The 27662-nt window shown below is 41.8% G+C and overlaps 2 protein-coding genes across 2 annotated transcripts in view; one reads left to right on the top strand and one right to left on the bottom strand.

Annotated features, from left to right (window-relative positions):
* Positions 1 to 9232: 9232 nt before the first annotated feature.
* On the top strand, positions 9233 to 10243 carry TSSC4 (tumor suppressing subtransferable candidate 4; the record flags this gene model as incomplete). Its single annotated transcript, XM_079536858.1, has 1 exon — positions 9233 to 10243. One exon carries the CDS (start codon positions 9233 to 9235, stop codon positions 10241 to 10243), a length of 1011 nt encoding a protein of 336 aa, XP_079392984.1.
* A 2652-nt stretch (positions 10244 to 12895) lies between these two features.
* TRPM5 (transient receptor potential cation channel subfamily M member 5) overlaps positions 12896 to 27662 on the bottom strand; it is a gene marked incomplete at both ends in the record, with an annotated part of 36437 nt that continues 21670 nt past the window's right edge. Inside the window, 10 exons of the mRNA XM_079537002.1 lie at positions 12896 to 12996; positions 14486 to 14576; positions 15576 to 15648; positions 17162 to 17294; positions 18213 to 18391; positions 19048 to 19213; positions 21322 to 21496; positions 23879 to 24011; positions 24547 to 24665; positions 25724 to 25982. Coding sequence (XP_079393128.1) covers positions 12896 to 12996; positions 14486 to 14576; positions 15576 to 15648; positions 17162 to 17294; positions 18213 to 18391; positions 19048 to 19213; positions 21322 to 21496; positions 23879 to 24011; positions 24547 to 24665; positions 25724 to 25982 — 1429 coding nt within the window. The remainder of the gene's footprint in view (positions 12997 to 14485; positions 14577 to 15575; positions 15649 to 17161; positions 17295 to 18212; positions 18392 to 19047; positions 19214 to 21321; positions 21497 to 23878; positions 24012 to 24546; positions 24666 to 25723; positions 25983 to 27662) is intronic.

Below are 27662 nucleotides of genomic sequence, written 5' to 3'. Positions count from 1 at the left end.
CCTTCAGGTCATCTACTCTGTGGCTATAGATGTATGCATCGGCCAAGCATGTGTGTTTACATATATGTGCATCAGGATTGTCAGCATACAGAATGGATGTGTAACTCGCCGCCTTTTTCGTTGACTGTTGATAAATGTGTATAAATATGCCATTAAGCATTTCAATTCTGTTTTCTTTCCTTGTACCGTGTTTTTGATATTGTTCAGTATTCAGTTGACGCTGTGTAAGTAGCTGCAGCTCTGTTTGAAGATGGACTGGGTCTCCCTGCAGAGAACTCGATGCAGGTCAGGCACGTCCTTGGATGGTATAGCTTCAGGGATCCGGGCTGTCCCGTGCAGGAGCAACTGGGAGAAAAGCGGTGCTCGCTGAGGGAGTTGGGGCTGTGGGAGCAGAGAGAGCAGCAGGATGTCTGCTCAGACCATGTGCTGCCTCCTGTCCTTGTGGGTGCTGATGGGGATGTCACGGGAGGGGCTGAAGGAGTTCTGTGGGGAGAGGGGTGCGCTTTCTTTGGAGTTCAGCTGAGAGTCCCCACGTTCAATTGTACGGTTTGACCCAGAGAGGTTGTAGATGAAATTGTGGGTGATCCATACAAACCCTCCCTCTCCAAAGAAGCATCTTTCTGAAGCAAGAGGCAGCAAGCTGCAAGCCGAGTGAGGGGGAGGAAGGAGGCTGTGGGGAGGAGGTGAGTGAACTGTCCAGGTCTGAGTTCAAAGACCACATGGAAAAGTCAAACAGAGCTGCTGACAGCTCAACTGAATGCTTGGGATTTTTTCATACTGTGGAGCATGCCACAAAGCAGTGTGTTTAACAATTTCTTTTTGCCTTTTTTTTTTTTTTTTTAAAGAAACAAAACAGAAATCAATTTAATAAACATTTCTCATAGTGTGCATAGTGTGATGAACCGCTGCAATTTTACAACCAGTTAACCTTAACACCAGGATGCTTTGTGAACCAGGCTTCAGCAGCGTGGGCTTTAGCAGCCTCAGGGAGGGGGCGGCAGGCTGGGGATGTGGTTGGAATGGAGCTGAAGAGTGAATGGGGTTGCAGCTCCGGGGGAGCTAATGTGTATTGCAGAAAGTGTGACTGTTGAAATTCAGGGTTGGGGTTGTGGTGGCAATGGCATGCATGCCTAAGGGGCTTCTAAAGTGACCTGAAATAGGGAAATAGGCCCCAAAGCCCTCTGCTGCCTTCCATCTTGGGGCTGTTTGTACGGATGGTCTGGTAGAGTCCCTGCAGCTCCCACAGCCTGCTGCTCTGTGCCATCAGAGGAGCAGCGAGGGAGGAGGTCGAGCATGCGATCCAGCAACCACCTTTCTGTCTTGTCCTGGCTTGGACTCCTTGCTGCATTTGAAGCACGGCTGTCCTGCAGCCATCGCCTGTGCTGGTGCAGAGAGGGACGGAGAGCCCTGCTTACGGCGGCTGCGCCTGTGCTTATGAGATCGTGCCCATCTGTTGTTCTTTCACTTGTTTACCTGAATGTTAATGGAGTCGGACATAATGACTTCTGGAAAGAAAGAAAGAAAAAAAAAGTGATATTTAAAAACAATTAAAAAAGAAACAAAGCAAACCACTCCCTCGTTAGTGGATTTTTGATGATGTGTTGTCAAATCTTGTTTCTTTCCATCGCGTACCGATTTCTGCCACATCTTCCAAGGAAACAGGGTTGTCTTGTTCTCGCTTCAAAGCAGGACTCGGGCTGCAGGGAGTAGCAGCTAAGGCTGCAGTCCTTAGCTGACCTTCCAGGTGGTTTCCCGTGAGTGTGATGCTGTTTGCTTTGTGCCATACAACATTTGAACTGTGGTGCTGCTCCACATGGGGATGAAATTATGCCTGCCTTTTTAGAGCTAATGTTACACTGATGTGAATTGCTGTCAGCCTTGAGCTGGTGTTAAACAGGGAGAGAGGCGATAGTGGAAACAAACTGGCAAAGCACAGCACATATCTGGCATCTGGGCTGTATGCCTTGGGACTCAAGCCTGGAAACATAGCTGGGATCCTAAAGCTTGCCCAGCTGAATGCTGTGCCCTGTTGGCACTTCAGGTCTAAGCATTAACACGTGCTTGAAGCAGATCAGTTGTATGTGATGCTTGAGCTGAGATGCTAAGAGAGAAATGGGCAAACCAGGCCCTTTTAAGGTGTTGTTCAGGGAAGGAGCTGGTTGTTCTCGGAGAACAGCGGTCCTGCTGCGTAGGAGCATGTGAGCAGCATGGATAAACCACTGTGCGGGGAAGGGTGGGTGGAAAGCCTGCAGCCCTGTCCTTCTCAGATTACACCAGCAGCCACAGCTTGGCCTTTTTTTGAGAAAAAGTTTCTTATCCAGAGGGTTGAAGGACTCAGAAAGGAAGGGCCAACTCACTGGAGGTGTTACTGGAGACTCCTGATTCCTAGGAATATTAACTTGAAAATCATGTTTCGGAGTTTTTTTGGTTTTTTTTTGTTTTTGTTTTTTTTTTTTTTTGGTCAAACAATTGTATACTAATTTAGGCTTTTTCCAGCAGAATCCTTTTCGTTCATCCTCTGCCCCCACCAACTGTTTTTAAAACAACTCTCTAGAGCATTTCTAATGAGAAGTTTTGGAGGTATTTTTTGCTTTGGGCAGCTCTATTTCCTAAGCCTATTCTGGGCTGTTTGTGTTACCAGTAGCAATGTGTCTAATTGCTTCCTACTAAGAGGGCTGGGACTAGCAGCAAAGGTATAAATTGCTGATGTCCATTCTGTGTTTAGATGTTGTCTGAGCTCTAACTACATTGTGCTGTAGTCCCATGGGGTGTTGGGAGCAGGCAGCTCTCCCATAGAGCTGTTTACAGCAGCGGTTGCTGCAGGGGAAGGCACTCTCCCTCCCTCTCCTCCAGCTGCCAGCTCCACTTGCCTGGCTCAGAGATGAAGGATGTCTCAGTTGCTGCACTCAAATTCCTGATCTGAGCCGCCGTGGCCTTTGCTGGGCGTTAATGGGTGCTGAAGGGGAAAGGCAAACATAATTAACTGCATGCCAAGTGCTCGATTAAGTGATAGACGCAGGCTGGAATCCCCTCATCCCGTATGCACCAAACAGAAGTTAAGAGTGCGGTGTTAATTTCTGTGATGTCTGCCTGACCATTCCTCAGTTTCAGCCTGGGGATCATCACGCTGTCCTGCACAGGGCAGGAGCTCAGCAGGAGGTAGATACACAAAGATGCACTCCGGTGGTGTAAACATTTCAACTGACCTCTAGCAGCTTGCCTGATGCAGGCAGCCCGCTGCTTCCATTTCGGAGCCCAGGGAGCTGGAGAAGAAAGAAAACACCACTCAGCTGCTAAAAATGCTGGAAAGCCCACATCTTCCCACATGCAGATACATTACAGTGGGTATTTAACTGCAGCAGCTAGGCATGGGAAGGTGGACTTCCTGCATTTCTCTGCAGGGATTCCATGAACCCCTTTTGTCTGGTGGTTGCAAGTAACGTTTCTTATTACAATGTAATCACTTTTTTTTTTTTTTTTTCATTTTCCTTTCTTTCTAAGTGTTTCTTGGCCCTGTTTTGCTAAGGAATCGCCTCATGTTCAAACAGAGCTTTGGTGAGCACCCAAAATGTGATGGTACAAGGCCAGGCAAATTCTCTCTTACATACAAAATGTCCCTAACAGAAAACAATTGCAGGTTCTCCCTATAGGTTGGGAGTAACTTTGTTATTGGGAAGAGTCAGGTAGTCAGGTTGATACCTGTCCTCATTAAGAATATTGCCTCCACATGAGTTAATTCTACATAGCTCACTTAGCAAGGAAAAAACTCCAATGTGAGTAAACAGCACTGGAATAAATCAAATCTGCTTGCATGAGAGCCAGGGCCAATAAGAAAGCACAAAAGTAAAACAGGTAAGCAAAAACTGATGTAGGAGAAAGGCAGTGTCAAGCACCAAATCCTGGAAACGTCCCACAGGGTTTCAAGGATATTTATAGGCTTTCCTTCTTGTAAATAGGAGAGGTCAGGTGATTATTTCCCCCAGCCTTTACTCATTCTGGCTTGGTGCAACTGCAGTCTTTCAGCAGAGGAGGACATGCTGTGCATTGCTGTGCTTGTGATTTTTACCTACAGGAAAATGCTCCTTTCCTTCTCCACTTCCCCTCATGAACTCTGGCATCAAGCTGAGCATGGCCATACCAGACTCATGTCCACAGTTGTTCTGGGTGCATGAGATGGAGAAAATGCATTGGATTGCCCTGCTTGGTCTTCAGTATCACAGTGGCTGCTGCCAGTTTCCTATGCCATGAAGAGAAGGGCAGGCAGACTCTCCCAGCCAGGCTCTGAGCACAGAAGCCTCCAGAGCATGGGCTGGGCTGGAGCCTGCCAATTGAGCAGCGGAAACAGTCACCGGATAGGGGCCAACAGTGGATTTATGTGCAAGAAAGGAACACGGGCTCCCAACAGCAGGGCTGAGTGGAGATGCACTGCTTCCCGCTGAGGCATAGGACCTGTGGAAGAGCTGAGCCTGCTCCAGGCACAGTGTACTTGCTTAGAAGATCTCCTGTGATGGCACACAGAGTCATGTCCAGCCCCCCACCCCTCTTCAAGCCATCTTAGTTCACGCTGGCTAGGGGAAATGCTTTACCATCTGTTCGTCTTTAGGATCTGACTCATTATTTTTATTTCAGCTGTCACCAAGCAATAGCAAAAATCCCAACACAGCAGCACAGTCACCATCGTGAACTGTCTTGTCTTCAGTCAGCAGAGAAAAGAACAGCTCATTCCCAGTTCTCTACAGTGTGTGAGACTCATCTTCTGCACGATGATAGGAAAGGAAAGAAGAAAAAGGGTACAGACAGCTGTTGTAGTAACCTTGGCCATCAACTGCATCCTGGCAAAAAAAAACAACAAACCCACATGCATGGCTTATGCTGCTTGTCTCCACCCTTACAAAAATAGGGCATGACAGTGCTTACTACACATCGTTTCCCTGCCTGCTGCTGGTACGCCCAGACAGGGTTATGCAGCAGGCCTCAGCCAGCCTGTGTCTCGCCTGCCCAACACTTTCCTTTGCCTATGACTGCCCTCCTCACTTCTGTTCCTGCTCACATGCCAGAAGGCTCTGCTTTCTTCTCTCTTCCCTCCAGCCAGGAACCCATCTGACTGTGCCTGCGCTATATATATATATGTATACGTTTAAGGAAAGGGTCACCAAATGGGGAGACATCTCTAGAGCCGCTGTTTTAGAACTCCAGCATGGCTCGAGCCAGGCAAAAGACATTTTATGCTAACTTTGGTGCTGCTGCCAAATGTGTTCCGAGAGGCAGCCCTCATCTCATAAATTACTGCAGTTAGCAACGCTCCAGAAGGCAGGAGATATTTAAAAAACTGACAATGCAAATGAAATAGCTTATGTGAGGGATGTCTTGTGGTGAGGCCCCTCTTGAAGGGACTCAGTGTGACCTTCTCACGAGCAGTGCAGCCTCACCTGTGGCACATGCATCTGCAAGGGGTGCAACGGGGTGTGGATGGCATGGCTGTGTGTGTGTGAAGGTGCCATGGACACCAGACGAGATAGGGCTGCATTATTAGAAAGATATTCCATGCTTCACAATCACGCCTTACTGATGTCATTGTTTTTTGTCAGCACATACATTTGTGAACAACTATTTTCAAGGATGACGTGCAGTAAACGTTCATAAAAAATCTCTGACAAACACCTTGAGAACTCGCTAAGAATTGGAACTGCTCCCACTGAACTACACTGCTGCATCAGTTTCACAAAAGCAAGGTCAAGCATCCCACTAGTTTCATGTTTTGTTGCTCTCTTTGATGTTTTAATAATAAGTTGTTATTTATATACATTTACAATATATATATACATATATATTTTAACAAGGGCTGCTCCGAAAGTAATGCCTCCTGTTTTATTACATTGGCCCATGATGTCAGGGGTGGATGGTGGTGGTACAGGAGCAGAGGTTGAACCTTCCCACCAGTATCTCATTACATGTTGTTGGCATGTGACACATGGCAGCAGAGGGGCAGTCTGACGAAATGGCGTCTGACACGGAAGTGCAGATGAAGCAAAGATGTGTCACTAAATTCCTCCCTGCACAAAAACAAAACAAAACAAAATAAAAAGCAAAACAAAAAAAAAAAAAAACACTGACATTTATCAATGCTTGTGAACATTTATGGAGTGCAAACAGTGCGTGTGAGCACTGGCCTGGAGACCCGATGTGGCTGAGCACTGCAGGCCACAGCACCCCATGGGAGGGCAGACAGACTGAGGGGAAAGCCGGCTTGGGATGTGCATTTCCACTGCAACACTTTAAGCTTTTAGCTGAACGAATGGGGAAAAGAACCAGGCAGCTTCGGCCAACACCAATAAAACATGTTCCGACAGAATTCCACATCTTGACATACACACAAAAAATGTTCTTCTGGGACAAAGGATGGAAACTTGCTTTTGGCTGGACACTTGTCTCACACTCCAGTGACTGGAGGCTTTCTGGTTATAAAGTACAGCAAATAAAAAAACTCCACGCTTCCTCTGAAGTGCTCACTGCCGCCAAGCCCAAGCGATCAGGAAAAAACCAACGCCTGACACGTTTTTTCCACACGGCTTGGGAGAGGCGGGGCCACCCCCACTGCTTCGCAGGCTGCAAAATGGCGGGCGAACAGCTGGAGGAGGGCAGCGGTGCGGCCTGGGAGCTGTAGTCCCGCCAAGCCGCCGCGCCGCCGCTCTTAAAATGGCCCCCAAAGGGGAAAGCGTGGGCAACTACAACTCCCAGGATGCAAAGCGAGGCGACGCGGAGAGGAGCTGGCGCGCACTTCCGCTTCTTGTTCCTGTCCTCGCCGCTTTGCCTTCTGGGAATTGTAGTCTCAGTGCCGCGTACTCCAGCGCCGTGGCGCTCGGTGGGAACTCGGTGTCCCAGCGCTCCCCGGGCAGGTGCCGTCGCGGCGGCCGTGAGGAGAGCGACAGGCGGGAAAGGCGGGTAGCGCTGTGAGCGGGCGCCGGGCCTGCGCGGCTTCGGGGTACGGAGGAGATCCAGGAAGATCCCGGTGCGGGGAGGGGAGCTGGGCCCTGAGCTGGCAAGGAGTGCGATTGATGGGCCCGCGGTGCCGGGCAAGGCGGTGGGCTGTGCCGTCGTGCTGTCTTTGCAAGGAGAACGGGGTCGCGGCCGAGGTTTGGGGTAACGGAGCTCTGCGTTTGCCTCACAGCTGCAGGAGGGCGAGGCCAGGATGGGAGAGGCTGATGGAGAATGTGCCAGCCAGAGAGACACGGGCCTGTCCGCGCTGTGCCGTGTCCGCATTGCTGTAACGAACGTGTGAGTCTGTCTGGTGTGCTGTCAGCATCTGCGTGTTTGGTATCAATGCTGTTCGTATGTTCTTTCTGTATAAATGTTCTTAGAAAAGAGGTGTCCTCGTTCATAGCCTGAAACAGCTGTCTTGCTCAGCTGTGCTTCTTGGTGTCTCTTTAGAGTTGCACTCGTTTCTTTCATGTGTAATAAAACTAAACAGAAAGATGCAGGACCTTCAGATGATTATGTTGCATGTAGGGGTTGCACTAAAGGCCACGTCTCAAAGGAACCATCAATTCCCTTAGTCAAATACAGCCAGACTGCACAGAACACAGCATTCGGGCCGTTCAGTTCTTTAGAAGTTTCTCCATGTATTAATGCCTCATGCATTGGTGCGTATGACCCTTCTGTACAGACATCTTTGTGGTATCCTGGGTCTCTTTTCCAGTGGCATGCAGTACCTGCAGTGCATAAGTACTACTACAGTTTTCCTTGGCTGCACTTAACTACATTTACAACTACACTGCATTTACTAATTGTTTACTGCACGTGTAAATTACAGCTTCGTTTTTTTAAAAGCCTCTCTTCTGTTGTACAGAATAAGGCTTGGTGGTGTGAATGTGGAGACTGGGTAACTGTAATGGAGCCTGCCCTAGTAGGTTTGTGCTGTTCTTTTGCCAATATTCAGGATTATCTGAAGGCTTTTATGCGATCTCGAGTTTGTGTCAGATTTAGAACTCAGCTCTGTAGCTTTGGATGACTCAGGGAGAAAGAATTATTTTCAAAACTCATTTTAAAACTACATTTCCAGTATCTTGATGGAAATGCTTGTTTTCTAGGGCGGAAGTGCTGAGATCTTTGGTGGCTTTAACTGACCCTCGGGAAGGGAAGCTGACTCAGTCTCAAGAGAAAGTGAGTGACCAGCAGACTTCCCATGTCTGTTTACTGCGGCTTTTCAGAAGAACCTATAATTGTGTAGTTTAACTTAATCTAATAGTAAATGAGAACTCTTTCCCTAATTCACATTTTGGAGAGCTGAACTGAGGTGTATGTTTGCAAACTCTATTTTTGACTGCCCAGCAAGCGGTGGGGTGATCATCAACCACCTCAGTTCCGCAGGGCTGCCTTCAGGCAGGCGATAGGGTGTTTCAGCCTGTACTGAAACTCGGGTCACTGTATCTTTTGATTGACCAAATGGCCAGTTCTTGCTGACCCTTGGTTGCACCCTCCCCTTGTTCCCAGTGTGCTCACACAAGCATGGCATGTGCAGTTAGTTTTCACAATCCCGCTCAATTCATTTCTCAAGCTCGCTCATCATGTGATCGCAACAATCTAGTAATAACATAAAAGCTTAAAGCCAAAGAAGGAGTGGACCTTGTACTTTGTCAGTTCAAAGCTAATGCAAAACTGTAGCCCTGACATGTTAGAGGCTGTTCTGCCACATTCCTTGATCAGCAGCAGTGCCCTTTTTAATAGGTAGAACGTGATTGCAGCTGGATATAAGTTGGCAATAAAGAACTGTAATAGACAAAAGAAAGTGTAAGGGATTAGGATGTGTTTTCATGGATTTATATGGTATGATAAATGCACAGTGTACTTTGGAGAATCACTGCTGTTCTTGGAAGATGTGTGGAACAGTTACGCTCAAAAAACTTATGCTTATTGTTTAGCAATCGGTCTTGCTGATACCTTTAATGAAATTCATTACTAATTTATAATTACTTTGTATTCTTGTAATGAAGAATACAGGGCTTGTGGATGTCTTTAATATTAACGTGCATTCATTCCATGGTAATGTACTCTGATATTGTAATAATTATCAGGCCTGTCCTTGAGTGATGGCCATATGTTGATTCTCATTGTGCAATTGCATTTTCATGCTTCTTTGTATTGTAGGCATTGAAGTTGCCGTGCATTTGGAAAACCACACATACAGCCATTCCTGGGCCTACATCAAGGACCTCAGTGGAGTGATAGCTCAAAGATGGGAGACCAGGATGATGATAAACCCTTCCTGGGCACTGGGGCTGCCAGTGCTGCAGACTACGAAAGAGCTCAGCCCTCTGACGCAGTGTCGCTCAGCGATTCTGATTCTGATGATTTGGGGTTAGCAGATGAAGCAGAAGTTGATACAATATCTCCTGAGGATCCATCTGTAGATGATGGGGATTACAGATCAGGGGACGCTGCTGACCCATCAGACAACACCGAGAGATCTCCTGTTCAGCCGTTCCATCTGAGGGGCATGAGTTCTACATTCTCTCTCCGCAGCCAGAGTATTTTTGATTGCTTGGAGGAGGCAGCCAAATTGTCTGTGCCCTCAATGTCTGAAGATAATGTTGTTGATGGGAGATTTAAACGTCCCTTACCTCCAACTACCATGTCAAGTAATGTGGTACCAGAAAGCCTTGGAAAGCCAACCAGACCAGTGCAGGCTCCCAGAATGTCTCCGGCAGTGCCTGACTACGTGGCACACCCAGAGCGCTGGACCAAATACAGCCTAGATGGGGTGCCAGAGTCTAGTGACAAGACTAACAGGGCAGTGGCCATGGAATTTCTAGAGGGCTTGAAGAAAAGAGGAGAGGAACAAAACTCAGCTGCTCAAGATAGCTACACCCCATATTTCAACCAGGACCCTTCCAGCTGCGGAGCTGGGAGGATTGTATTCACCAAACCTGCAAAAAGGGGTGTTGATGGACTAGAAAAGAAAATATTGGCAGGAGAGGGTGATAAGAAACACATCAAAACAGATCTGAAAGGAAAGACTGATGACTTGAGGGAGGAGGATAAGGTAGAGCTGGGACACTTAGGTGGTGGTAGAAAAGCAACAGAGGAGGAGGAGGGATGCCTGATGGTGGAGAACCTGAATACAGAAGGTGAGCATGGTGTGGGTGAAGAGCCATTAGCAGAAAAAGTTGGATTCCATTGCAGCAAGAAGAGAAATAGGAAAAATTTCCGACCTAAAGTAGATGACGAAGGAGAGGAGGAGGAGTGATGGAACAAATCAGAAACATGCAAGAATTGGTATACTCTTGGATTCTGTTGTTATATATGCTTGGGTTTGTTGTTATATATATATATATTTTTTTAATCAGGGACCCATGTGATACCATTTTGTTTTACTAACGGTTTGCTTTATAGCCACCCAGACCTCTTTCACTTTTAGAAATTAAGCTACTAAAAATACATTACAGACTTTTTGTTAGTGAGAACTCTGCAGGCGAAGGATAGTTGCAGTCTCTCATGAGAGAATATAGCTTGCTTTGTTTGCTTGAGCAGCTCCCTGGGGATTGCTCAAGTCATCATGATCACCATAGAAAAAGACTGTTAGCTAGAATGCTGCAAGGCATCCTCATTACCCCAGACTTTTCTTAAGTCCTGTAGAATCCAGGAACAACAGTGATGAGATTCTCATGTAGAGTTGTTTAAACAATGAAAATAAAACAAAGTCTTCCACTGGATTTGATTTCTCCTGACCTGTCCTTTTTTCGTTCTGTTTGAGATTGAGAGTACAGCATGAGAGGGCCCAGGTGGGAACTGGCAAACCAACTATTTTTTAATGTAATTTCAAATATTTAACTTACTTACTGTAACATGGAAAAAAAGAGGTTAAGAAAATACCATTTTTCTTGCAGATGGGCACAACTTTGCAGAACGTTCTAGTAAAGGCACACTGAGCATCGCTTCAGCCAAGTCTCTTCATGTTGAGTGTAGATCAGTTAACACAACTTCTTTTAGTACTATGATGTGTTGATTTATTTTTTTGCCTGCATATTTGTTTAGCCTTTCCAGATGGCACTACTTCCACGTTTCTTGGTGTACATTTGGTGGGAATCAGGGTGTTTGTAGAACTGGGTGCTTTTTACTTTGGAATTCAATAAACTTTCAGTCGTACTTTGATTTCTGCATCCCTTTGAACTGTACTGATATTAATGCAAACATAGGAGTTCAAATGACTACTCCATTTATTTGAGAACTGTTTAGAACACCTAGAATCTGGAATGTTAGTCTCAGCTTAGCCTCTTGTAACTTTCCTACAGCTTCTTAAGGTTTGGAATCTGAAATTCACATTTTTAAGATTTTGGTGATTTTACAATACATAGAGAATCGCCTGATAGACTGAATCAGATCAACAACAAAAATAGCTGTATCAGAAAGGAAGTGGTTGAGAAGAATACAGCAGGTTGCAGATTGCAATATACGCCTTATTTCCTAACAAACAACGCAGCTCAGTACAATCGTGCTGGTTTTACAACTTACCCTTTGCCTAGAGTGAAGAACATTTAGCACAGGATCCAAGTTCTGTCACTGTTAATGGTGCTGCTATGGTCAGGGGTGCAGCTGGGTAAGCTGGACAATCACTTATTTATGAAGAAGTCATAAGATTAACTTCTATTAATTAAAGACTCCTGTTGAAAGACATTTTGATCACATCTGAGATTTTTTTTTTTCCCCCCAACTCTGTGTTGAGATATCTGGCAATAGAGTTTTCTCCCAACCTATCTTCGTTGTGTATGAGCAGTGTAAAATATGAATGAGGAAATTAAGTTCAGTTGAAACGTAGCACTGTGTGACCACAACCCACTGCTTACTTCCCTTTTTTGACACTATTTACATTGATGCAAAGAAAATTCCTGTTAAAGGACAGCAGTCATGCTCATTTTATTTGTGTATCTCATACAAAATTATAATAAAGCCAGCTAACATTTGTGTGCTAGAAAGGTACATGTCAGTTGAAGTAATGCAAAAAAATGGCCATCAGTCCAAATTCATAGTTTCTAAGAAAATTCTTGCTAAATATTCTTGCTTTTTTTTTTTTTTTTTTTTTTTTTTTTTTTTTTCTCTCCTGAGCTTTGAGAGAAAAACAGAATAAAGTCAGAGAATTGCTTAGATGCAAGGGTGATGTCTTAGAATAGCAGTGTGCTGACAGCAGGTACATGATCTGGCACTGAACTGAAAAAGCAAGCTGCAGAAGCTGGGGGTCTGACTGGAAGGGTCACCTGCTTTGTGTTTGGAAACTGCATGCCACTGAAGACTTGAGAACCACGCAGTGAGTTTTTGGGGATGGGTGAGGAGCCTGCATTAATGAACAGCCAGAGAAGAGAGCCAGAAGTGGGAGGAGAAACGGTGAGTGCAATCATTTGAGAGCTACAAGAACTCCAGGAACTGTGTGAATTGTATAAAAGTTGGTATCCCAGGCCCCTTCTTTCCTGTGGAAACTTTCTTCAATTCTTTTCAAAGCAACTCATAAATGCAAGCTCGCTTTTTTGGCATAGGAAGTGGGTTGGTTTTTAGTGAGGAAATGATCGCCCTTTAAAAGGGAAACTCCTTTGGAAAGAACATGAAAATCAGTGATGATGAAGTGTGATTAGAGCATGGAACATTGGGAACAGGCTGTGTAGAAAACAAGGTGGTTGTCATCCTGGACCTAGTGCAGTCTGTGGGGGGAGCAATGGAGAAAAGGCCAATGGAGGAGCGGTAGGGAAGAAAGCTCAAGAAATCAAACATGCGTATTATTTCTCATAAGGTGTGAAGATAGCACTGAAGACTTCAAGGTTTAGGTCTTGTGCCTTCCTGAGATCAGGATTTTACTTTGATGGTAATTCAGCAGGGCAAAGGGTTCAGTCCAAAGAAATGAGAATGAAATTTAATTATCGATGTAGGTGACGTCAGCCTCAGTTGGATCTGCACGCTCTTCTCTTCCAGCCCTTTCTGGCAAAGGCACTTCAGTGCTGGCATTTCTCAAACCTAGCAGGATTGTAAAAGTTACGTGTTTCTTCAAAGCTTTAGGACAAGGGTTACATGATAGTAATTAGGAAACTTTAAAATGTTGGAAATAACCCATAGTAAAATTACACTGTAGGTGGAAGTACTTCATGTTTGCTCCGTAAATGATAAAAACAGGTTTCTTGGTTTTTTTTTCTTCTTTTTTCCTCAGCTATTTAAGTCTATATAACACAGTATTAAAATCTGAGTAACGTGCTACAGGACAGTTTTTACTGGAATGCTTATAATGAACCAGTGTATTTATGTGCTTTGAAAACTACAAAAATTAAGTCAAATATGAGGTTAATTTGATTCTTGAGAAGCTGGTTATAGCAAACTGTTGTAGGACAGAGCTGCAGTTCAAAGCAGATCAAATCTGCTTCTTTATCATTAGACTTCAATTTTCACTGACAATTTCTTTCAGTATTTTCAGAATATTATAGCTTGCTATGCATACTGAGGTGGTATGAAAGAAAATATTTTTCTAAGCTGGCTTTGCTTTGCCTATGTTTAAAATTAGAATAATATGCCTGGTTAAGTATGTTGATGTTTCCTCCCATGGCTGGGAAAATTGCAAATTATTTGTTTCTGGTATATCCGTGGTTTGCTTCAGGAACCTCAGACAGATCTCATTCCCCCTCCACCTTCACTGACGTCAATACAAATGGACAAAGACAAATTGACATATTTCATGGGATCCAGCACACCTCTGCCTGCAGGAATGCTTTGAGGTCTTGTCATGTCAAGACCTACTTGGGTTTCCAGCTGTTTGTTTCCCTTGTCGCACCCTCATGCTTGGTTTAAGTTTTTGGAGAGATGGGTTTGTGGTTGTTTTTTTGTCCTTGCTGTTGTTGTTTTGGCGATCTATAATAATTAGTAAATATTTGATTGTATTCTTAATTATCTATTTCAAAATATTTATTGAGTTGGATATCCTGTACTGGCTGAGATATAGTCTCTTTCAGCCTCTGATCTTTTAAACTCCAAAAAATGGAGTTCTGGGACGTAAGACGAAGTTACTAAATGACAGAAAGAATTGCAGCACCAAAGGCAGATGAACTGAGTTGATTAAAACAAAATGTGATTTTTTTTTTTTTAATGGTTATTACTGTCCAAAAGTCAATTTCTTGGTAGTATTGTCTCACTGACTCAAAAGAAAAAGAAAAGGGGAAAAAAAAAGAATCCCAAGAGACAGTCCTTTCAGGAAACCACATATCCTTAACATTACATGATGTCATTCTAAGCTGCAGTGAACAATAGTCCATTCCCATAACCCCAAGCTTTTAGATACGTTTTGCAAAAGGTGCATGAATATTCTGTTTGCTGTTTGTATTTCCATTACCTGTAGGCGCACTCCTTTGCACTTCCCTCTGTAGTTCCTTTCCAATCTTTTTTGGTTTTGTTGCATTTTTCTGAATGAAATCGCCCGGCTGTGTTAATTAGGTTTTCCATGATGGCTTTCAATACTTACATGTGTAGTTTGGATCTGTCTGCTTGCAGAAGAGGTTGGTTTTGGTTAAAGCATCTGCCATTGAGGAGATAACAGCTGTACAGTAGCAAATCTATAGAACAGGCAGTGATTTCTGCATCAGTTTTTCTTTTTGTAGTATTGCATCCAATCTTAAATTTACAGGAAAGACAATGTAGATAGCAACTGGAAGCAGTGTCAGAATTATCATACTCAACTTTGTTCAAAATAGTTGAACTGACTTGGAGGAAGATCAGTGTTGAATGTCTTCCTTATTTTGTGAGTATATTGCATTATCTCATTCTGGCACAACCTTATTAAAGCATTTATTGTCTGTTCCTGTTGAACCTGTATTTGGTTTCAATTTTGTTTATTGAATAGAATTGCTTTTTCCAGGAAGCCATAAAAGTGATAAGAAATGGGGGAGAAACTGCAATGGGAGCATTAAGGCAAGCAATTTTCGACTAGGCCAAAATTGCATTGGAGAATTCTGGGAACAAAGAAAACAATAACAGTTTTATATGTAGCACACAGTAATGCTCAGCGTTTTCAAACTGTTTAACGAACATTTATTTATGTTCTAAGGGTTTGCCATCAAAAGCTTGAGATAGAGTTTCCTTCTATTATTCTTGTTGAGCATTTATGTGTTAATGCTTCCCTTTGAGAAGCTTGTATGCAAGAAAACTTGAAAACCGATGTCCAATATTAGTCTCTGTCAAATAAGACAGAGTATGGGTGTTTTCATTGTTGTCACTTTTAAAGTAAGAAAGGTTGGGTGAAGAAAGGGAAAGGAGTGTGGAGGATTTGCATCCAGAGGCAGCCTGAGGGGAAGAAGTGGACACTTCTGAAGTATGCTAGCAAAAAGAGCGAGAAGCTGTGTTCCCCTTTCTATGGGAGGTTAGAAAAGTTTCTTTATATGGTTGTAATTACAGATAAAATAAGGAAAGTGAAGTCATTATACAGATTATTCCTTTTATCCCTACGGAGTGTATACCAAACACTGTCAAAGACCGGCATCAGTGATAAAAAATGGGCCAAGCCACACACACAAAAAAGAAAGAAACAGTGAGATCCTAATGTTGATATGACTTACCTGGGATTCTATAACTTTAAGCCTCTTTTCTTGCTCCTTCAATCCACTGAGGTATTTAGACAAATTATCCACCCTGTGGAAACAAAAATGATGTGCTGCTGAGCGAAAAAGAAATGCCTCCGATTAAATCCTAAACCACAGAAAATGAGTAACTCACACTACATCTGTGACCCCCTGCTGGCAGTTCTGTGCTGCTGGGACAGTCCAGAGCCCCCTAGAAGTTTTGCCCTTTTGAAGGGCTCCTGTAAGTATTTACTGAACAGAGCAGCACAAACCTCCCGTACTCGCTGCCCAAGGGCTCTTTGTGAACTTGCCTAGATGACAGTGATCATACAGCTTGTGGTTAAGGCTGCTTAGCTGTATCTTTCCAATCCATTATGTCTCATCTATTTCAAAAGTAAATTGATCCTACCATGAAAATTAAGACCGTGATATATATTCCATTAATACAGGGCTATGAGCCATTTGATTTCTTCAAGGTTTCATCTTCAGAAACTGATTTGGTGTATAAATCTCTAAAGTGTAGAGAACTTGAAAATGATACCTCCAAATCGAGCTGTCCACACATCTTCTACATGCTTTACCTCTTCTTCCATCCCGTCTTTACTCCTCCCATCTGATCCCCCATAAGCTCCCCAAATGCAGAGTTAAGCGAATGGCTTTCTGAAGGTTGTGTAAGATTTCAAATAAACAGGCAGGTTTGCTAGCAGCTAAGACCAGCAATAAGAAACCACAGTCTCAGTGGTAGTCATCTGAACTTGTCTGATCTCTTCCTGACTCTGCTACGTCTGATATCATGTCCTTTATTTAGGAGCAAATACACACGTTTGTGTGTAACAAACCATTATTGTTTGATTTCAACAACGTAATAATTCTAAATTACTAAGAATAAAGAGCCTGTTAAATTACAGGGAGAGGAGTAGTTTCCAAGAACATGTATCTCTTTGTCATTGTTATTTAAAGAAGTGAACTTCTGAATAGTAATTTTGCACTTTTATTTGTCAGAATACTGTACCAATTTAAGTGATACTCCCATTGGGATGATATTTTAGAGAACTATTAAAACGGAGACCCAGTTACTTAAATTAAATTTGAGACCTGATACGAGGAATTTCTTGTGCAAAATTGCAGTGTTATGTCCTAATGCCATTAGTAGTAGTTCTTCTGTACCTATGGGCTGGGGATAATTCCAAAGATCACAAATCTTCATTCAGAAGTTTAAATCTCTTTCTGTTTTGGAAAGGGCAATTTCACTGGATTTTGATCAATGCTTTGTGTCCAGGTATGTTATGTTCCTATAGAGGATGGAAGTACATGCTCTGCAGTGTAACAACAGAACTATTCTTCCATCATTCCATTCATTTCTTCATGAATTTGAGCTTAACTGCAAGTTTGGCTGGAGCTTACAGGTTTGTAATTGTACATACTTCAGCAACGTCAAGAAACACCTCAAAGCAATGCTTGTTCGTGAAAAACATTCCATGAAGAACATCAATCCCATGGATCCCATACAAAAGCCTGAACCTTTATCTCATGCAAATCTGAAGACCTGCAAGGTTCACTTAGTGTAGGTCAGAGTAACATACTTATTAGATGTGGCCTTCAGCCTTTCTTCACCGCTTTCTTTTCTTTCTTGTTCAAGTTTTATTAGATAATTTTCTTTTTGCACCAGCTCCCATGTTATGATTTTTTGATCTAGGCCAACTGGAAGATCTCTTTCTGTAGGGGGGAAAAAAAGATACTAAATATTATATGTTGCTCCCTTTTCCCCTGCGCTGGTTTAAGTAATGAAAGGCTGCTATGCAAAGAAATGTCAGGCCTTGCTTTGCCACTGTAGGAGTGACAAGCTATGAAAGTTTAGTGTAAAATAAGTATTTTCTACACTTTTTATTTTCTTGTAATGCAAGGCAGTAGACACTTACTGCAGTTGAATAAGAGTCCTGAGTTTTCTAAAGAACAGCACAGGCCAATTTCAGTGATTCCTGAATAATTCATTCAGAGTATCAGTTGTTATCTCTTCAGAAATCAAGTGTGTTTAGGCAGTTTGATATCAACACCTTTGTCGTAATAAGGATGTTGTGTAGAGAAATGCACTGTGGGAAATTGTTTATAGTACAGACTGTGTCATCATTTTTCATGTCTGCTCTCCTTTTTGTTAAATACAATAAATTACAGCTCTTAGCTTGTGGAGATCTTACTTTCTCTTCTGTGTTGCTTATGCAGCATATCCTTGCAGAGTATTGGGGTCTCCTGTTGGCAGACGTGTTAACAGCTGTAGCATAAATGCTAGATCACAGCTTGAAGCAGTGATTGAGCACCTGGTGGGAAGGCAGGGCCAAACCAGGGAAGCTCAGCTGTATGCAAGGTACCTGAGTGACCAGAAGGGTGGAGCCAGGATCTGCCCCTTCCCAGACCTCATTTTAAGGTTGGCAGTGGAGGTGAGTTTAAGGTGGAGGACTCTCTTGCTGGAGATCCCTGACTACCTGAGGGCATCTAAAGGTAAGCAGATTCTTTCCTTTATTTCTGTGCTCACAGCTGTTGTATTTGAGCCAGTCTTCACTTGTTGTAGCTTAGGTCTTTGCTACTCCCCTATCGTTCCTGTGCTTTCCATCACGTTATAGCATTAAGCTAACTTACCCAGATGCTGTTTTTTGTGTTCCATTTTGTTGAAGATTATTTGAAGAACCAAAGTTATGTGATTAATAATGATAAATGGTGGTGCTAAGGCAGGCCGCCCATGATATTCAACGATCAGGTTGTAGCGTTGTAGTTTCCAGAAGATATCTGCGTTGCCCTGAACAACTTGAAAAGTGTAGCTGTTATTGGAAAAAATAAAAAAATTGCAGAACTAGTTTTACCTCAGTAAGCTAAAGCTTGTTATTACAAATACAGCCCATGTTTACTTTAATAAAAGGAACAGCAAGTTTAGTAAGCAGCGTTTACTTAAGCTAAAGTTTGTGTGGGTTTATAACTATTAAAAAAACTGCAGTTGTGACTTCAAATGATAAAGAAATGATCAAGAAAAACTATCTCTTAAAAAGAAAAAAGGCAATTCAACTTCAGCAAGATTGGCGAACATGTGATGTTACTTCTTCAACCAAATGAATAATCATTAACATTTTTGACTTGATGTGTTTCTTCAGCATGCAGAGTATCCACCATCTGCCAAGTTTACAGCTGCTCTGTACCTGCAGACTCTTGCTGCAGCATAGCTAGGGATCCAGGCACATTTAATTGATTATTTCACTGTAAAAGGTCCTTTTTTGTTCTTGCTTTTAATGTAGCTAGAGTGAGGATGATGAGAACTTAAGAACTATATGATCCTGAAAGTCTAGTTATCAACCCCTAAATAATTAGTTGGGAAAACTACTAGTGTGTTTCAGTATAGCTAAGCAACAGCAGTGTAGTAAATGTGGGCATTTGGTTAAGCTCTTACCTTCTGTGTCTTAATACTTATTGAAGCTGCTCTTACCTGAACATAGCAATCAGGAGATTCATAAGGAGAACGTTTGTGACTAGTAGGAAGATGACCAACAGAAGTATGACAAGCCAGTTGGCATAGTTGTTGGGACATGATGGTGAGTTCTGCAGAATCTGCAGTGGATTAAATGTACAGTTCCTGGGATATACTCGTGAGGCTATAAAGGAAGAGAGAGAAATACGGTAGTTTTGACAAATTTCTCTTGCTTGTATTTCTTAGCCTGGAGACAAAAGCTTTGCATTTTGCTGAGCAAAATATCTTGCCTTCAACCGAGAATGGCAGGAATTGCAAATTTTCTGAAGTCTGAGGTGCTGCGTTTTACAGGCTTTTCAAGGAAAAAAGGAAACTGAGTACCTTTAAGCATGCCTTCTCATAAGAACTCATGACGAGAATGATTGCATATGTTTAATACCTTTTTCTGTTAAGGTATAAATCAAGGATGATGTTGAGATCTCATCTGCGTGTGAACAGTAGCGTAATTTTCTTCTGAATATGTGCAATGCTTAGAGCTTAAGACAAACATTGTGGTAGTATGTAACTTTCGTACTGTCTCAGTTTTTGACTAGCAAGCGGAGCTGTAAATACGAGGCAAACAGGCCAGCTTTCTGGCTTGTTGAATTACTGAGATAATTCTTGCAATCAAGCAATCCTTTACGTGAACTAATATCCCATGTTGCAGGTTTTGTAAAAAGGCACGATGATGCACATCACTGCATCAGTTGTGGACCCCTATGTCCTTGCATCTCCTCAATCCTCATGCTAGTATGCATGCTAGAGGAGAGAACTTGGTAGAAGCAGGCAATGGTGTTCCTCACTCAAATTTTGACTGTTGCTTTGTACATCAGAGCTTGCAGTCAAGGTTAGGAAGAACAGTGCTATTGTATCAGTTTATAGGTATAGCTACCCTTTCATCCTGCCTCCAGTTATAGCAGCAGCAAGTTCTTAGACTAACGTACAGGAAAAACATGGAGTGGCACTGTTTGGATGTCTTCTCCACTGGAGCATGTGGCTGAGCAACGTGCCCAGGCAGGTTATTTGTATTTAATAATGATATTGAGGGATTCCTCGATGAATTTGTCCAACTGATTTCTGAGTCTGTGTACATTTCTAGCATTCGAAGCATCACAAAGCAATGAAGCAGCTCACCTTTAGTTATGTATGTGAAAAAACACCTCCTCTGTCTTTTTGGAAATCCTTTGCTACTTATTGAGGAAAAGGTAACTATTTTCTATTGTTTATATTAATGTTAGTCGTCCAAATCTTCCTACACTGGGATGCAGATCAGAAGTAGTTTAACTGGTTGTTTACTTTTCGTTGTTGTTCAGTTGTTTTTCTGGAAGTTATATCATGTAATTATTTAAATCCACAAATTTAAAGCACTTATATTTACATTTTTGTTCTTCATTTTTTTCCCCCCCACTAATAATGCCTTTCCCCATGACAATAGATAAACTCACAATCTTACCCTTTAGTACAGTTATCTCACAGGCTGCCATGGCTGTCACCAAGTACATTAACTTAAGTTATCCATACTGAATTTCTTTTGGTGTCTCTTCACTCATGAGGTCATTTTGCAACTTTTAGGTGTTGCCTTCAGTTTTTACTACCCAGTAATTTTTTTCACCTGCAAACGCTACCTTCTTTCTTTGGAGTTCCAGTGGAGAGATGCAGACTTTATACTGTGTTTTACCTGTTCTCATGTGTATATCCAAATATTTGCCTGTCTTGTGATTGTTTTTATGTTGTCTTGTTTGAAATATTGCACAAATGCAATTACTAGCTTTATTTGATTTGGGCAGATTTAACTACGGAGTAAACAAATGCTCAACCAGAATATTTATTCAAAAATACAAGTGTTTCATTATGGGCCAAGCTGTACTGCTGTAAAACTGTCATGTTAAACTACTGCCAAAAGTATGGAGATATTGTTATTTTGCTTTACATGAAGGTTGTGTGGGTCTAGATTAGGCTGGATGGAAATGGATTGAGGCAGAAGAAGGTATGCCAACCTCTAAAACTGCAAGTCCTTGTGAGAATACTTTAGGCAGCCTCTCTAAATAGGGCAAGCTGTCATGTTTGATGTAATTCCACCCTGTACGTTATCTCATTTTGCAAATTCACTACATATATCATAGCCACGTGAAGGCTTTGGTTTTCAGGACAATTTTTTTTTTAATCGTTATTTATTGAAAAAAACTGAACAACAAATACTGGGAAGAAGGCATTCAAAGATGGCAAGGTTAGGGGAGAAAGAAACTTCCTTACTGTCTATTTCATCCAGTGGGATCTGGCCAAATATCTGGAGGTAGGGACGGTAAAGCACCCTTCTGAATATCCACTCCACTCGGCTGTCATCTGGGTGAAGCAGAGCTTGAGTTGTCACACCATAGGCAATGAGCCACACACTCAAGAAGAATAGGAAGAAGAAAACATCTTTCATCTAAAAGAGGGAAAGGAAGGAAGAAAAAGAGGGCAGGTGATTGTAGCAGCATGTTTGAAGAAAGAACAGTAGTTCAGTATGATAACTGTTCAAATAATTATTTTTCTTTGCAAGCTTGTTTAGGCTAAAGGAGGTTGACTCTATGATAGAGTTTCTCACACAATTCCCTTCCTGACCCTGCTGTTAAAATGTGACTCTTGGCCAATAAGCAGCATTTTTCTTTGTTAGTTCATTTAGATAAAGGCATGTTATAATTTAAAGTTTTTGCTTTTCAATCATGTAACATTTATTTTTTTAAACATTTTCTCCTTTAAATGATTGCCTTTTAAATGGAGGTTTTCTATGAGATCTTGCAGTACTGTTGAATTACAAAAGTCTGCTGCAGCAAATCCTGGCTAACAGTGCTCATTGATAAACTCTGAACCATTGATACAGCAAACATTGGAGATCAGAAGGATCAGGTATCAAAGTAATGCATTTGAGGGATTCTTTCCAAGGCTTCCTGCTTTTAAACATTGTGCTTCTCTACAGAAGCACATAATTGAATCCTAAGACACTTACTTAAAAAAAAAAAAAAAAAAAAAAAAAAAAAAAAAATTGAATATGTATTTCAAGTGCAATAATTTTTCCCTAGTGGAAGAAGAACACTTCATCCTCTTTCCATCTAATCTGACAGAGTTCATTACGGGCTGTAGATTCATTTCAATTAGATTACAGGATTGCACAGTTTCCCAAATGCAGAGGTATTTCAGACCTTCAGGAGGTAACTATAAGTCCCGTTAAGAAATGCAATATCTGTGGCAAGCAAGACATGGTTGATGTCTCTTTAACTTTTATCAAACTGGTTTGTTTTCTGTATGATTCCAGATTTGTCAGTGCTACAGGCCTTTAACAACATCGTAACTCAGTGAAAGCAGTGGTTTGCTTAGGAATACTCTTTTCCAGTCTGTGGTCTCTCTAAGCTGGCACTGTTCTGGCATCAAACTACCATTGTAACAGACTTGTTTCAGCAATTCAGTTGGGGGTAAAAAGGAGAAAGACAGTAAAACACAATCTTGGTTTTCTTCCCTATTTAAGAGAAGTGATCTTGCTTTAGCCAACCTGATGAATGTTTCAGGGAGATACTGTTTACTGAACTGAATTTCATTGTTCTTTTGTTTGATACGAGGCTCAATATTGAGCTACCAAAGGTGAGGCATTGCGGTGGCTTGGATATGGGGAAGATGAAAGCTCCCATGTTATGGCTTTGTCTAGGCTGCCACTTATTTTCTTTTGTGTATATTCTTAATCCGTGTTACTTCATATGAACTCAGATGCTAACGTAGTAGATGCATCACCATATTTGTTCAGGGCCGTGGTTTAACTTGGTATGCAGCCAGGAAGGGTTGGGAGCTGTAGATCTGCCTTCTTCTCTTACTTTAAACTCTGCTAATGTGGTGAACTAGATAATGTACGAGAACAAATATTTATTTGCCATTTACCCTTTTGCTACTCAAAGCAAATGTCATGCTGGAGTTCCCGTTATTGCATCTGTAGACAGATCCAAATAGCTTGGCAGTTATGTTTATTCAATGTATAGGCTTGTTTAGACTGTAGGGCTTTTACTGAGCTCTGCTGTGAGTCACAAGTCAAATGTTTGTAGAATCTGTAATAGCATTTACTATTAGATAAACTATTAATCAGTTATCATGAGCTAATTGGCCTGGAGGATTAACATGCTGAAATAAAAAGCTGTTTCAGCGTACTGCCCCATACCCAAGTACAGAAACCATAGTCCTACTGTCTCATTTCCTGCAGGAGAGTTGAAATAAATAGAAATATTTCATCTGCATCTTCTAGCACATGCTCACAAGGTGCTATGTTTTCATTGTAAATTAGAAAGTCCAATTAAGAGCAGTGCTCATGGCAAACTTGCTACTATCCATTTTTACAGATTTTTCTTCACACTACTTGCAAATAATGTAATCCATTTCCCCAGGCAAAGAACTACCAGTCAGTAGCTGCCCTTCTGTAAATGGCCTGTCTGAAGTCTTTGCGCTGAATGCACACAGCTTATGAAACAGGAGGAAGAGTCTGTGTCTCTCAAATCAGGAGTGCAGTGTCTCAGTACTCCTGACTTGATAGACCAAAGGGCAAATGATTAGATAAGAATGAGGATTTGTGTACTAGGGCCAACTTAATAAACTACAGAGCTTTCAGAAGGATCTGTTTCAAACTCACTGCCTCTAATTTTCATGGTAAGTAAGGCAAATTTTGCATTGTATGCAAAGTTACAGACCTTAAAAACAAAGACACGTTATAAACTTACTTCCTTGGTAAGAAGATTGTTTTGGCCACAGTTTTTTTTAGCAAGTACAAGTATTTGAGAGAGACTGCACTTACCATCCTCTCCACGATTATGATCTTTGGTCCAAGCTGTCTGTGAATTGCAAAAATGTGTATAAGTCTAAGTGTAAACACCATAAAATCAATGGCGAGGATTGTGCGGCCAGCTTGAAAAGTCGAGTTGAGCATCCTGAAGAACAAGTGAAAGAATATCAGATCTCAGCAAGTACTACTGAGAAATCTGTTCTCAAATATTGCACTCAGTCTCCAGGCATTGTCGAGTTAGGAAAAGGCAAGTGGTCCAGGCTTGTGGTTGCTTATGTCAAGGTCATTACAGCTGTCAGAAGAACATAACATTATCTGTACTTTGGTGAGAAATGACCACAACACAGAGGGAGGCTGATTTGCTTGGCTCACCTTCAAGGCGATACTAAGGGATAAACAAGGAAAAGGATTATTTTGACTAAAAGGGCTTGCAAAAAAAGGAAAAGCAGAGCTTCTTTGCACAAGCGTTTGGATATTCCAATAAGCTTTTTGTGGTCTGTGGAACAACATCTGCAGTTCAATAGAAATGTAGAGGCTCTTGTTGCAGAAACGTAGCTCAAAACTCATGAAAGTGAATGTCATAGCCTGCCTTCTTATGCACATGTATGCCAAGTGACAGGACTGTCATGGCATGTGCTTGTAGCCCTAATGCTGACCATGCAAAACAGGTGTATATATACCTGCAGGTTACCCCAATTATGAAAAGGAAGATGGTCACCATGTCACATTTATTCCAGTTATCCTCTACGTATAGTTTAAACTTTTTCATTAGATTTGTGTCTTCATCTGTAAAGAAACTCTGAAAAAGAGAAATGGTCATTGGCAGTGATCTGTTTGAAGTTTCACCATTTCAGTGGAAATTTTGACCTAATACCTGTTTCACGTTTCTCTTTCACTGCAAAAAAAAACATTAAAAAATTCCTAGTGTAGCATGTAAACAAGCTCAGTTTACTGTCTTAAATCGCACACACATACATATGCACACACACTTTTTAATCTTGTGATATAGGCTAAGAATTTTTTAAGCCTGATTTGAGTCTATCAGCATTCAGGCCGTTAAAAAATATAACAAATATCTAGAAAATAAATGTTGACAGGATATTGCTATCTAAACAGCACGTACAGATTGGTGTTTGTACATTATGATTGCCTGGGAGTGCACATTTGATTATCTACATGAGGAGCTGTCTCAGCTGGATTGTAGCCTGGCATTCTCCGTGTTTTACAGGTTTATAATGTAATCTTTGTTTCAAATATTCTTGGTGTACTCTTCTGTTTATGGCCTGTCTGAATAATTTCAAATAACATATAACAGAGATCCCCTTTGCGGTTCATGTTGCTGAAATTACAAACACCTTCTTCTGGAATGAGTGTTGATAACTGTTTTTCAGGGTAAAGAGGATAACAAGGATAGTTTTATGCGGCCACAATTCTCAGTGCACCAGCGCCGTTGTTCATGTGCTGTTTTGGTGGACTGAGGAGAGCTCTGTTGTACTTCCATGGGCAGACTATAATTTCCAATGTATGTTAATTGTGGACCTAGTTCTGGGGGGGTGAAACCAGCCAGATGCTTTGCAAAGTGAAGGACACCTGAGTCTTAGCAGCCCAGTTCTTTATTGGCTGCAGCTGAAGCGCTCTGGAAAAACAGGAGTAGCTACAGGTTTACATGGAGGAGGAAAAGGTTGGTTTGGAGGAGAGATTGTTTTGGATGAGGTAATGTTTGTATTGCTTTTCTATGCAAAGCTGCATTTGACAGTTGAAATCTTCAAGCTTGCATGGTTATACAGATCGTAAATTTATTCAAAGCATTATTTCAAGGTTTGTTGTATTACTGCTGAGACGTTGTATGCAACTGACCTGTCGGATTTCTTCCAAGACCAGGGTAAAAACCCAGAAGTAAAGTATAATTTCTTTAGCAGATGGACCTTCAGGTGGAGGTGGCTTAAAATCCAGTAGAAGGACGTAAGTGAATAGAAACAGAAAAGCAAAATACATAATAACATTTCCCATAAATACAGTTACGGGGGCACTCCAGAATTTTTTCCACCGAGTAAAGATGAATGTTGCCCACGCTGTGTTTTCAGGAGGGTTCTGCTTTTCTAATTTACCACTTCTTCTGTAAAACAGAAAGAACATAGGCTTGGTTGACGACCTCTTAAAATTAGTTCATGGGAATAGCCTCAGTATTATTTTCTGCAAATTGCATTAATTTGATTTGCAGCTTCAGTCTGCTCCTACACATAGTACAAACCATGTGAATAAACAAGAAGAGGGGGTATTTGGCCAGCTGCAAGGAAGGCAAATAGCTACTGTAAGTCAGTTCTTATTTTGTTCCTAAAATTTATTGCAGTGATCACAGGCAGAAGTTCTTGCAGTTGCTGTGACTGCTTGAGACAATTACTCGTTTTGACCTAGACTCAAAAGTGCTGAATCACACACTAAGCATGTGTTCCCTGACTAGCCTTGCTGCAGCCTGAGAGAGCTACTGAAGGAATACTGCAGTTGATGTAGCTATGGACGCTGGCCTCTTGCCCTTCATGACTAAATCAGATTGGAAAAAGATCACCAGGGAGGCCTCTTAATAAATGATTAATTACGGTAGTCTTGGAGAATTGTGCAATTGCACAAGTGTTTTGGTAACTGAAGGAAAACCTGACCTGTAGATCTACATGTCTAATGTTCCTGGTAATTATCATATATATTTGTTATAAGGAAAAGTTTCCCCTTGCAGCCAGTCTCCTCTGTGTGCCTGACTCTGTGCTGCCTCTCAGTTTATGACATTGTAAGACACATTCCCATGGCAACGGGCTAATATCATAAATGGCTAATTGCAGCTTTACTGTTAGATGCTGAAATAGATCTGGGAGGGAGAGAGAGACCTTTTGTTAAATCTGTAAGATAATAGCAATTGGAACGCACAATATTATGACCAAGAGCCATCAACCATTCTTTGCTCAGTTGTGAAAGGACTTTATGATATTATTTACTAATAGTCCCCAAAAGGCATACACTTCTGCATCTATTTTACAAGTTAGAGAGGGAATGAAGACTTGATTTTCTTTCTGATATGCCAGCAGTTAAATGCCAGTGCTAAAAATACAAGCTAATAACTGACTGAGTCCAGCATTAGGTACTGTGGATTGTTTCCTTGGTACCATTATTCACATATTTCTGAAGCTCTCTTCAAATCACTGAAAAGTAAATGTTTGATACAAGTGACTATACAGCTCTCATTAGCTGCAAAGTGAACTTTGTACTAATCAAAAGTTTTCCTGCCTCACCCAGGTCCCCAGGTTTTGGTGATGAGCGTTTGCTAGAAGTGAAGGTTGCAATTCAGAAGTTCTGTACTGTGGATCTGTGAATGATTGTGTGCAACTGCCAAAATCTTTTTGCTTTGATCTTTTCTCTTATGCTGCCTCTGAAATGTCTGTTATGCTCCAGGTCTCTCAGGCCTATTTTTTTAAAATAAAAATGGGGAGTTTTCCTAGCATGGTGGGAAGCTAGCTATATAAATTCATAGGTACTGATGTTTGCAAGTATTTCTGTTGCTGCCATTGTAGCACAGTATGTGGTAATGCACTCGAGTAATACAAGGGTTAGCTGTAAACCCTCTGCCTGGTTGGGTGAGTCTATCACGGATTACTGTTCCTAAATCCATGTGTGTCAGCCAGTGCCAGCTGAAGGGAATCTCAGGAATGCCTTCTGATTGCTGGATATTGATCAGATTCCTTGTTCAGTAGAAATGACCAGCTCACGAGAAGTTATCTCCTGAAATACAGTGCTCTATGCTGTACCT

The sequence above is a fragment of the Tetrao urogallus genome (genome assembly GCF_951394365.1).
Source record: "Tetrao urogallus genome assembly, chromosome: 6".
NCBI lineage: Eukaryota > Metazoa > Chordata > Aves > Galliformes > Phasianidae > Tetrao > Tetrao urogallus.
Note: the sequence above shows the minus strand (reverse complement) of the source record. Positions and strands in the feature narration are given on the sequence as shown.